Source organism: Crocodylus siamensis, chromosome 15 (assembly GCF_052110815.1).
Source record: "Crocodylus siamensis isolate JL-2025a chromosome 15, ASM5211081v1, whole genome shotgun sequence".
Classification (NCBI taxonomy): Eukaryota; Metazoa; Chordata; order Crocodylia; family Crocodylidae; genus Crocodylus; species Crocodylus siamensis.
This window is the reverse complement of record NC_143409.1, coordinates 5,433,506-5,446,560: the sequence shown is the minus strand read 5'-3', so window position 1 is coordinate 5,446,560 and position 13,055 is coordinate 5,433,506. Positions and strand designations below refer to the sequence as shown.

Genomic DNA, 13,055 nt, shown 5'->3' with positions numbered 1-13,055 from the left:
CAATCCAATTCAGATAACACACTGAGAAAGGTAAGACCATCAATGTAAAATCCAGCCTGATTTATCTCTAAACACACTCATAATAAATATTTGAAAAGTGCAAAAATACATGCACTATTTTCAGCTTTTTTTCTGCTCTATCTGATAATATAATAAAGGGCTTATAATCTTACTTCTAAGCAAAATGTTAAAAAATCCTAAGATCAGTTTTTCAATTTTAAAAAGAACTGAACTGCTGAAGTGGCATATACAGAAGAAATGTGAAATACACTTCTCTAACAATCTGGACCTTTTAAGAGAAACAAAGTTTATCCCCCCTGTAGGAATGAGCATCTGATTCACTATGACAGCAGCACAATTAAGAAATAAAACATAAATCACTTTGATATGTCAAAGCATCACACTCATCTATCAAAGTAATATGGAGAGCTTGCAATCTGAATTTTTCTTTGAAATAACTTACTTCTCAATAGGCAAGACATGTGGGCCAGAGATGGAATAACGATATAGGAACATTAGAAACTTCTTGAAAGCATCAAAAAACGGCCAGTGAGAAAGAAGACATATACATTTGTTAGTCTGAACTGTTTTGGAGCTATCCAGCTTCCCATCTCCAGTCGTTGTTAACTCCAACTGAAATTTCTGTTTTTCTGTGAGATTCTCCTCAGGATATGCTTCATAGAACTGAATAGCAGCACCATATACCTACAAGCAATAATGTATTTCATATATTTGTCTAAACCTTTAAATAATAAATTGGAAGTTATAAGCAAATCTGTACTCTGCAGTGTGCTAAATTACACGTACTGCATCTTTTAAAATAATGTCTTTAAAACATTCTTGCAGTCACAATAAACCTTGCCCTCTAAATATTTTTAAACCATAAAGCCCCATGTAAAAGGCAAGCTAGGATAAGTGTTCTTAATGTAGATAAGGAAGTAACGCTGTTGTGTTTAGCTGATATTTCAGGTATTTGGGGGCTATTCTGTAAGCAGTTCAAGATACTAGCCCTCCTCTATACCACTTCACATTATGCCAACAGTATATGCATGGGCATAACGAGGCTGTAATTTGAATGCTTAACTGTACAAAAGTCCTAGCTACTTGTATGTAAACTCACTTTATTGCTTGAAACCACAGACCTAGAAGAAAGTATAGTACTGGTAACTGAAGAAAAGCAGGAGGGAGGGAATTTTGTTTTATCTGAGCCAAAGCTAACTGAGGTCAGTGCAAAGACTCATCCTTGACGAACAGGCTCTGGATCAAGCCCAAACTCGACCCATCCGTGGGAATACCTTTCATCATCACTCTTAACAAATGTCAAGCTGTACGACCAAGTGTTCCACCGCTACTGATAAGGGGAGTCTGTGTTTGTAACCTTGTTGCTTTTGTAAACATTAAACACTGAAGCTAGCTTACAAAAAAGAAATACCCAGTACTAGTGGTTATGGTTTTACAAGTACCTTTGCTGCTGAAGCTCCAGTTAATACAAATGTAGAAAATACAGGAAGTGGATATTTGCTATTAGGAGGCCAGCATTCAATCGTTGCACCCATGGGTAAGCAAAAGAGAGGCACAGATTCTGGTAATGGGAAGGACTCATAGTCTTCTTCAGGGTACCGGCAAATTAAACCTATTAAAGCAATATTTAAAAAAAGACAGTTACATTCCAACACAAGAACTGGGTGTTTGTATTAACCCATTTCCTATATTAATGTGTATTAGATATATATTAATAGGCATTAACTATATTCAAGCTCATGTTCTTGTTAAGAGGTTGAATAGTTTTAAAAACACACAGCCTAGTACAAGATAAGTTAACAGCACAAACCCAGATAACTATAGGTCATCACTTGGCTAAATCATGGCACAAACTAGTAAGTACTTGATTCTCTAGGTACTGCTCAGAAACATTTATTAAATTTCTCCTTTTCCAAATCTAAATTACTTAACACTTAACTAAATGCCAGTAAACAAACATTTTAATTAATTTCAAATCCTTAAAGAAAAATTGAACTTAATAAGTCAAGGTCTTAACAAGTCATTAACTGAAAATGATAAGAAAAAAATTAAACAGCTAATAGGATTTATCTATGTTTAAAAATATTAGAAAACATAAAGTAATCTCCTCTCTAGTAAACTGATTTTCCAATGAAAAATTTAGTAATGAATTTAAAAAAAAGCATGAACAGTAATTATATAAAAAATGACAAAATTAAAAACCCAGAGAGATCTTTAAAATATGTTAATTGGCATAATATTCACTGACCTGGATGAAGTTATGCTGATTTACATCAGCTGATAATGGCTTTAAATTTAATCAGATTATTTTTTTTCCTAGTTACAGTTTTCATGGGAGCAGCACCATCAGCCAAATAGAAATGTAGTTAAGACATGAATACAAATACGTTTAGAATTCAGGTCCGTAGAGTCAAGCACTCAACACTGATACAAGCTGAGGATGCTTAAATACTAATCACAGCAGGCTTTTATTGTGGGGAAGGGAGGGTGAGGGGGCGTAAATACTGCCCCCAACCAGAGAAAAAAGAACTGAAGATTCAAAATCCAGGATAATTTAAAAGCCAGCTTCACTTTCAGAGCACTACTTAAGGCTCTTCTAGATCTTCAACCATTTGTCTGCTGCAACGTAAATATGAAGATGCATTTCAGAATTGAGCTAATTTACTCTGATAGCATCTGGTTTTTTTCTTTAGTCTTTGGTGTATGCATTCAGGCTGCAACAACAGAATGGATGCATGACTAAACTGAGAAATCAACTCTTCTTCATTATCTAACTTTACAAGGTTATTAAAAACCATCCTGGACTCAGAGAAGTCAGTGGGAGTTTTGCCACAGACTTCAATAGTGCCAAGATTTCAACCCAAAAGGTAATTACAGAGACTGTGCCATATTCTGCATCAGAAATGGCAAGCAGTAGGAAGACTATCATATAAGAAACTGAGCCTATATTTAATGCAAACTTAAGAATGAAAGAGTATTTTAGACAATTCTAGGGAGTAGTCTGGGTATGTTCCTTCATTATAAAGTTCTTTGGGTTAAGATTTACTTTATTTTTCCTTTCTCATACAATACCAACTAAATAAGTAGTTCTAGAGAAAGATCTATATCAAGATGACATTAAAAGTGAGCATATGTACTGATAATTGAAATTCAAGAGTACTTACCAGCTTTATATGATATGGTATTAGTTTTTGCCACGGACTTTTTATAACATAAGTATACTGCTGAGCCCCACTGTAAATAAAGAATACACTCTTATATTCTTATGGACTGACTTGACAAGGTGTAATAATGGGGTGGGAAATACGGGAAAAAATGCAAGGGAAGAACACTTCACAACACCTATCCTGCATACAGCAATACCCCAGGCACAAAACATTTATCATTTGAGATCAGAAACAAGGTTCACCTAATTCAGTATCCTGTTTTGGACAGATGTTTCAGACAAGTGGTTAGAACCGCACAGCAGACAGATGTAGGATAATCTGATTCCTCACTGGAGAGCATGGACAATTACACCAGGTGAAATGGTGGGGGATGTGCCATGTCCCAGGCTGCTCCATGCGTCTACTCTATCGCAATGTAAGTGGAAGCTCAACAGTGGTAATGTAGCAGCCTTTGGATGCTGTTGTAAGCTACCCCAGTTTAGAGCGTTTATTGCAGGACAGGAGCAGACACACTAGAGTTGCAATAAATTAGACCAGTGGTGCCCAAATCTTTTGACCTGTGGGCTGGAAGAGCAGTTCCAGGTTGATCTGGGGACCCATCCCACTTACAGCAACTACCTGCCCATGACCTAATGCCAGCATGTGGGGCTGACCAGGCGAGGGCTGATCCAATCGTGATAAGCCTGGAAATTCAGTGGTGGAGGAGTGATGACAGTGGTGAGGGAGTGCAAGTGTTAAATTGCCACTACTGAAATTTGCTTAAATCCTGAAACATGACGTTTGGTATTTCCTTTTTTTAAACGTTAACTGTAAAACCCTGGGTATCCTTTTTATCCATATAAATGTCCAATGCCTTTTTGCATCTCATTAAACTCTTGGCTGTAATCCTGTTATTTTACTCACCCATGTAGTCAGGTTGATTTTAATGGTAACAACTCCTGTGAGTTAGCGTAAAAAGATCTGACCCATAAAATAATAGATTTTACTCTGCTACCATTCCCACTTTAAATTACACTGTTGTCTAATCTTTTCCTGTATTCAACCACTTAACCTATAATTTCACACTCTGTGAAACATCATAAATGCAAAATGTCAAACAATTTTGCAATTTTCAAATAATATTGGCTCACTGTTCAATGATGATATGACTTTAAAAAAAGAATTAGAATTTTTCATTTAAAAGAAAATGCTTTCTTATTCCAACTCCGAACGGGCATAGAAAAATAAGAAAAATGGGAAGGGGCCTAGAAGAGAGGAGAAAGGCACACTAATGAGTGCATGTAAGACAGGGAATCTTTCAGGGGTGGGAGAAAAAGGAGCAGTTTGCAGGTTACTTCACTGGACACTTACAAGTCGACTACCCACACCAGATGCAGCGACTCTTGCAGGACTGAAGGAACAATTGAATAATTGCATGCTCTTGAATAAACATCAAGGCATACGACAGCACTGGACTTTAAAATGGACATAAAGCAACTTAATAAGAAAAAATGCATTTAAAAAATCTATATTGTTAAAATTGAGAGATTAATTAGACAACAGACTAGCAATAAAATTTGTTTTACTTCAGTTGTTTGGATGATAGCATTTGTGTATAGAGTCACTATTTTAACTCCAATCATATGAGCGTTTTTCCCCCGAAGAATGGAAGTGAAACTTTTTTTTTTTTAAGAAAGCTGCAAAACACAAAAACTGAGAGGGAACTTGGGAAATGAATTTTACACTCAGCTTTTGAGACTGGCTAGATTTCAAATGGATTATGTTCTCTTAATGCCAAGTAGGCATGTTTTAAAACATTTTGCTTGATCAGTCATGGTCATTTTATCATGGGACATAGGACGTCTCAATTTACTCTTAAGTGCTAGCTGTCATCTTTCTTGTTACAGCTGAATTTGGCTGCATTTAAGATCTGTAATGTTGTCCCTGCAAGATGAGCACTTGTAATTTGCATTACTTCAGTTGAGGAAACTACAGCTCATTTCCTACATCAGGAGAAAGTTCTGCCTGACACATGAGTAACCAATTCTTTCACAGGCAGTTGCTTCTAACCGTCCCCTTCCTGTTGTACCAGCACATAAACAGAGCAGGGAAACTACAGATCAATGTGATGCACAGCAGAACGCACTTATGGATGAAAGGTTTCTGACGTCTGGCATATGAAACCCCCGCTTCAGTCTGCCTGTCTACTCTGTACGCCCACACAACAGGCTTGCACAAATCGTTTTGTAGGAATCATTCTGGATACAATTTTTGAAAGCCTGGCCACAGCATACCCTCTTCACCATGCAGATGAGATACAGCACAAAATGGAAACAAATATATTTTCTCTTAGGCATGTGCTAAAGCAGGGGTGGGCAAAATGCAGCCCGGGGGCCGGATGTGGCCTGCCAGTCCATTCCATCTGGCCCACGGGGCCCCTAAACAATTTGGAAAATTAATATTGATCTGCCCCTGGCTGCCTATCACGCGGTCCTTGATGGCTTGCTAAAACTCAGTAAGCAGGCCTCCACCCAAAATAATTGCCCGCCTCTGTGCTAGAGGCTGTTTCTATACTGCTTGCTGGAGACTCCTTTGATTGAAGTGAATGACAGCAACTGCACTGATTTCACTGGGAGCAGGATCAGGCCTTAACCATCGATCTACATAAAGTCACAGACACCCATGGGAAGAGGGGGATCCTTTTAATGACCATGAGCCCAACTTAAAATAGTGAAACCAGCATCACAGGGACTTAGCAGATGCAGAAGGCAAACAAACTGCTCAAATCATTACCTTAAGGTCCTAACAAGTAGCTATTCACCCTTCCAAATGGCTGGGTGAAGAGCTGCTAGGTTACAAGAGTCATTTGACACCACAGCTGCCCCAAAAAGGATCAAAATGCAGCTGAGCGAAAATACACATCTGCAACATTATGCAATAAATGAATTCAACTTTTAATAAAGAGACTCTGTTAATGCGATAAGGTCCAGAATGACAATTTTTTTCTTCTTTTTCTTCTGCACAGTCCATGAAAATGCTCTCTCTCTCTCCCCCCCCATTGCTATCTCTCTGCTCCAAAACATACCGTGCAGCAGGTTGCTCCAAACCTAACATTGTTATAGATGCTACAATATCAAGAGCTATCTTTTCAGATATTCAGATCTTGATCGTCACTGGGATATCAGGGTGCCTTGCGAAACAGCACAACAAGGAATAAGGACAACTCAACAGTATCATAAATGCATAATGTCAGTAAGTTAAAAAAATGCATGCAGCTATAACTTAGCAAGAGTAATGAATACAGGAGGAGAAGGCTTACTGTCTTGAAATGTCCCAAATCCACTACTTGCATTATTATATCATTTTTTTTAATTATTAAAAAGGTCTTGAAATATGGCCAATTGGGAAACATAAGTCAAATTTAATTTCAAATAGAGGTACACTCATATATTGGTCGCCGTGGGTGACTGGTGCCTCCTGAATCTGGGGGGCACTAGATGGCCAATGGGGGTGAGTGGGAGTCTACCGATTGCCGAGCCAGCGGTAAAACCAGAAGTGCACCTCCGCCAGCACTTCTGGTTTTGCGGCTGACGCTTCCAGGGGGTGCACAGCCAATCTTAGGGGGTACGCGTGTACCTGTGTGCACCCAATAGCATTGCCAATGTTGGCTGCATATCAGACTGGCACTGATAACAGGAAACTTAACGTTATCAGCAATCAGCCTTTTTTGGCTGATAATGTCACCAATAAATATCATGTGCACGTGTGCATCTGCAACATGCACATGGCCAGGAACGCAGCCTGGCAGTTTAGAGAGCAGCATCCAGCCAGCAAGTCTGTGGGAGAGGAAGGGGCATGGAGGGGGGCAGTTTGAGGTCCCCATGGTGGGGAGGAAGTGGGGCAGAGACAGGTGTGGCCCAGCTGGGTAGGGTGCAGGATAGAGCCATAGGCAGCTTGTCGGGGGGGGGGGGGGGGTGCAGCCCCCTGAAGCTGTGCAGCCCCCGGGAGGCTTCCCAGATTTGTGCACAGGGAGAGGGAGGGCTGCCCACTCTGGGCTCGGGGCCAGGGGCTGCACCAGCCTCTTTGCAGAGCAGGGGCTAGGCTGGGGCAGTGCTCAGGGTGGGTGGTGATGGCGATGCTGGAGGGGTGGCTGTGAGGGGGTGCTAAAGGGAATTTTGGAGTGGCCATTGCAATGGTACCCGATTACTGTGCAGTACTGTCGCCAGTTTTTTTCCTGATGTTACTGTGCTGTAGCTCGCTACTACTGCACAGTAGTGTTGCATCATGGTTAGTGCCAGGCAATGCTAGTGTGTGGTAGCAACGATACGCTCACTGTCTAGATAAATTCAGCTCCTTGTCCTTGGGTTCTGTGATTACCATGTGTTCCCTTAACTCACCACATACAAACTATTCTTGGAAACTCTCTTCCCAGTTAATTTTGAAAGACCCACACAAACTACAGAAGAAAATGAGTTAAAAACAACTGCACACATGCACAACCACCTTGGCTAGGGACAGAAGTTACACATAAACCAGTAAAAGTGATCAGAAACCAATTCAAATCTGTAACACAACAGAAGTTCAGTGCACATAAACTTTCAAAATGGCCAAAACCGGTTTAAGATAAACCTGGATAGATATAGTATCAGAATCAACTGACTTAGGTTAAATTGGTTTATTGAACTTCTGTCCAAGATCCCCTCCAGATTCAAGTTAACTCACAGTCCCCCAGCTTCCCAGGATGCTTTGCATCTCCCTCGCAACCCCCTCTTGCAGGGTGGGTGGGCTAGCTTTGCCAAAAGCTGTCTGCTCCTGCTGATCAGAGAAGCATGCTCTACTGCCCCCCAGCTTCTGACTTGAGCCACTGCAATGCTAGGTATACGGCTGCATTTCCAAATCAAAAGTGAATGTCTGTTCACTTGTTTACCTGTTCAATCTATGCAGCTTAGACAAACCTGCGAAGACTGAACTGATTCAGCCTTGGGCTTTCTGACTCCCTGTACTTAGCCCTTGGGTCAAAACAGCAAGGAAAACACTGAAAAAAAAAATTTAGTTTGCCTGTTACAGTAATTTTAGCGTCATAGGCTCCAAGGCCAGAAGAGACCTCTAGGACCATCTAGTCTGACCTACAGTATCCACAGGCCATAGAATCTTTCCAAGATGCTACTAGTGGAAGTAGATTAAGAAATCTGTCTACAAAACGTTTAAGTTGCACATTCCTTAGCCCAGCCAACAGAAATGGAACTTGGTGAACGGAATGTTAATACCCCTCAAGGACATACAGGAAGTTGGTCATCTAATCAGTCCCTTCTTTCTCTAAGACTGTGTGTAAATAGCATGCAAAAAAATGCTATACTAAATGCCACAAAAATGTACTATAACATCCACACTTTCAAATACAAACTCCCTTTTCATTTGGCTTGGAAGAAAGCACATGTCCATGAACTTTGGCACCTTTATGGGGATACTGTTAAATCTGCCAGAGACCAAATTTTATCTAGCTCAAGGACTGAACATTCACTAATATAAAGCAAAATTTAGTTTTGCTCTTTTCTATCATTTCTGATAAAATGTGGTTTGATTTTTTTTTTTAAACATTAACTCCATACAATAGCTTCAATGCAGCAAAATTCAAACTATGAAAAAACATGCTTTGCTATATTGAGACACACATCTGCACTTACAGAGAACTCTGCAAATTTCACCTTCACGTAGGAAGGAAATTGGCATCCCTGAGCAGAACAGTGAATACATAATGCAGATTCATTTACTGGCTTTTATTCTTACCTTGAATATATATAAATTGGAAGGAAGCCAGACTCCACTTAGCTCTTGAACTGATCAATTAATACTGACTCAATGGAGCAGAGACTGGAACTCAAGTCTACCCTCTCTTATGCGAGTGTCCTAACTACTAGACTATGGAGTCATACCCACTCATTCCACTTCTTTGGCTCAATGAATACATAAATTATTCCATATAAGTGGAACAAGTTTTACCAGCAAGAATCGAAAGAGCACCCCCCAGAATATCCTGTGGCCTAGCAGACTGGGCATTCACCTGCCAGCAAGATGCTGGTTCCAGTGCCCTGAGGGAGAGGAAGGAACTAAACCTGCAACTTCACTGTAGATGGAAGGGAAGCACCCAAGTCCAGAGAGGTATAGGCTTAAGACACTCCCTCTGCTCACGGTTTCCTATGGGTCAGCTTGAACAGCTCCCCACTAAATGGGCTGGCTTATGTGGCTCTTATTCCTAGGTACCTAAATCTCCCATTTTATATATGGAACCAAGGCATCTAACTTGGGGTGCAGGTTGCACTAGGTGACAAAGGGCTCCTATAAATGTGTGGGAAGCCTGCTCCGAAGAACTGAAAATCCAGCATGTCAGAGCTAACTCGATTAATCGAGTCTGCCGGAGCACAGAAACTGATGCACTCTGGCAGCATTCTGCATCACCTGTATGAGCATCCCTGTGTGTTTCCGGACTGAAAAAATGGCAATGGGGCACTCTAAAATAGAATATGTTCGATGAGCTTTAGTTCAAAGTGCTGCACTGCCATTTTTTCAGCAAGGGGACACTGATACGTGTGACATGTGGACGCTTTGAATTAGCGCAGCTCACTAATTAAAGTGCCCAGCACTGTGTCCCACAGCACGTGTAAAAATGCCCAAAGTGCCTGAAAGAGAGAGGTTGTCACTCATGTCAGGCTACATACAGATGTTTGTAGTTTTTACTTCGGGGAAATTGCTATTCTCCCAATAGAAACTATAAGCGCGCAGATAGACTTAATAGATTTCTAGAGTTGGAAGGGACCTATTAGATAATCGAGTCCGACCCCCTGCTCTGGGCAGGAAAGAGCGCTGGGGTTAAGTAAGCCCAGCCAGGTGCTTGTCTAAACTCTTTTTAAATGCCTCCAGGGTAGGGGAGAGCACCACCTCCCTTGGAAGCCCATTCCATATTTTGGCAATCCACACTGACAAATTTTTTCCTGGTGTCCAATCTAAACGTTCTTCAGTTTATGGCCATTGTTTCTAGTAACCCCGAGGGGCGCCCTGGTAAACACAGTATCCCCTATTCCCTGCTGACCCCCTCTGATGAGCTTGTAGACAGCCACAAGATAACCTCTCAGCCTTCTCTTGTGTAGGCTGAAGAGATCCAGTGCCCTCAATCTGTCTTCACAGGGCCTTACCTGCAGGCCGTCAGCCATACGAGTAACCATACGGGTAGCCCTCCTCTGAACCCTTTCCAGGTTATCCATATCCCTCTTGAAATGCAGTGCCCAAAACTGGACGGGGTACTTCAGACGTTCAAGCTTTTTCTCACAGAGCAAAAGTGGCTGCTTGGGAGAAAAATAACCCCGGAACAACCAGGGTTAAACCGCTCCTGGGAGAATTTCTGAATATCTGCACACTTTCCTCCAGTTTAACTTTTCCTGGGGTCACAGATCTGAAGGCAGTGCAGGGATCAGCTGCTCCCATCCCTCTAACAGAACGCTCCCTTCCTGCTTCTCACTCACCTGAGGTCCCGGTGAGAAGTGGGCAGGGGCTTTTCTGCAACACTCCCTTTGCTTGGCTGCTGGGCACCGAGAGCCGAGCACAGACAGCAAGGCCGCCTGTTGCTGTCCTTGCCAATTTTGCCTTGCCCTCCACCTCTCCCTGCCCCCCTAGACCCCCAGCTGAGCTGAGCAGAAGGGGAAGAGGAAAAAAAGGAACTATGGAGGTACTAGGCTGGGGAAAGTCTTCCCCAGCTCAGGTTGCTGCCTAGTGGCACGCTAACAAGTGTGTACACATGATTATGACTAGCAGTATTGCAACATAGTTTCCGCAAACAGTGTAGACTAAGATTTTTCTTTCCAGAACAGCGTAAGTGAAACTACTCAAACAGCTATATTCCCTATTTGACCTTGCCTCATGCAGTCTTAGCATAGTTTTAAAATAGGACTAAAAGCCAGTTTGCAGATAAAAGATCCCCATCTACAATGAGAATACCATGCTAGAAACCCAAGCACAAACTACCATGTTTGTACACAGCTGTACGTATCATGAGACCTCAGCTTCTAAACACAAGGCTGAGTGAAGTCAGCCTCTCTAACACAATTTATGCCCACATAGGAACAACGGTACCACCCCTCCTCCCCCTTATGAACTTCTTTTAATTACTTACTTAAGATAAATTAAATTATTCACCACTCTCTCAGGATTCTTTAGATAAATCCTCTCTATCCATTAGAGCATTGAATGTTAATTGTATAAATCTAGATGTGAAAACTTACCATACTGCTATTGAGATTCTTATCAACTCTGCAAAACGTATGTGGAGGGGTTTCTCCTTTACTTGGTATAATTATGCATATATCTGTGACAGCCAACATATTCTGGATCATGTTTTCTGATGCTCTTCGATAGGTAATATACACTCTTTGTGACGAAGCACCACCACTAATGTTAGCAGGACGACCGTATGGAGTGGCGTGAATGATTTCACAGCCCTGTTTTACTCTCTCTTTCCCATCATATAATACCCTAGATAAAGAAAAAAGGATTTAAAAAAAATGATAATTGCTTAAAAACGCAATGAATATTGAACCAAAATTATGACTGAAAACGATCAATTAATAGGCAAATCTTGTCTGCTGCCAATCAAGACTGCATTTTTATTGAAAGAAAAAGTTACTTCAGTTCAAAGCTTGGTGGAACATGCTAATTTCACAATGATGCTACCCTCTCATTTTCTGTGTGCATCGTTACTGATTTCAGTCACTAATAAGTGTGGACTCTATAGCAAAATCTCTCATAGCACTGTACCTATGCTTAAAATTTGATAGCTTACCATTATGATTTTGAGAAGGAAACTGTTCTGACACTAGGTCCTGTGAGCTGCTCACTGAATACCTTTGATTCTCTTTTCAATCTCTATTTCAGCTTTACTGGATAACCCAGGGCATGCCACCTAACTTGTATTCTATTTTATATGCAAGAAAATGAAGGTAACACCACCAGAAATTTTATCTGAAGAATATGCTTGATGGGTACTTTTGTAAGTGGTTTCGGATGAAAGAAATAAGGACAAAAATGGTTATTGCTCTCCATAACCAAGATCCGAAGGCTATTTGGTATTGGTTTTTTTCCCTAAAATCTGGGCACTTACCCAACCCCTGGCAAAATCAGCAAAACTCCTTCCATTTGAGGGCTTTTAGTTCTAGTCCCATTTTCACAAAACCCATCCAATTCTAATGGAAACTCTGTCCTGGGAGGTCTTTAAGGCTGGCTCGACAAAGCCCTGCTGAAATGATCTAGTTGTGATGGTCCTGCTTTGAGCAGGGGGTTGGGTTAGATGTGTCCACCCCTCATGTTCTGTGATTCTGAAGTTACTAGAATCAGCATCATTAATCAATATTCTCACCCAAGATCAGTAAGCGGGGGCTTGTCCCTTCCTCTCCGGTAACAAAGGTATATCTGCGGCCCCACAAGACTCCCGTTATTGAGATCTGCCGATAGTCCCGATGGTGTAACATCTATGCATTTGTATCCCTGAGGCACTTCCTCCCCCAGAGATTTAATAATTACGGTCACATCAGTGATAGGCTCTTTTGGTTTAGCAATTTTATGGCAAGCATCATTGAAGTGAATTTCTTCCTCCAGTGGTTTTGAAGTATCCGTCAGGCCTGCTACAACAAAGTAGTCAGCAACACGAGCTCCTTTGTCTTCCATCTTCCATTACAGAAAGTTGTGCCTAGTAAATAATAAATATGCAGATAAATGTTTTTGAAAACAGAAAATTCTAGAATATACCAGATTCTCACATTAAGCAATAAACGCAAGCAGTATATATATCTTTACAGTTAAAATTAAGTTGCATGTTATAATTTGATTACGTTCTAAAAAAGG

General features: G+C 41.0%; 1 protein-coding gene across 2 annotated transcripts in view; it reads right to left on the bottom strand.

The window, feature by feature from the left end:
• DENND4A (DENN domain containing 4A) overlaps positions 1-13,055 on the bottom strand; it is a 125,726-nt gene that overhangs the window by 59,465 nt on the left and 53,206 nt on the right. For both annotated transcript variants that reach the window (XM_090028802.1, XM_090028801.1), the window contains exons 3-7: positions 12,571-12,900; positions 11,441-11,690; positions 3,186-3,255; positions 1,464-1,633; positions 464-705 (exon numbers count right to left, since the gene is read on the bottom strand). In XM_090028802.1, coding sequence (XP_089884928.1) covers positions 464-705; positions 1,464-1,633; positions 3,186-3,255; positions 11,441-11,690; positions 12,571-12,878 — 1,040 coding nt within the window. In that variant the 5' untranslated portion in view covers positions 12,879-12,900. The remainder of the gene's footprint in view (positions 1-463; positions 706-1,463; positions 1,634-3,185; positions 3,256-11,440; positions 11,691-12,570; positions 12,901-13,055) is intronic.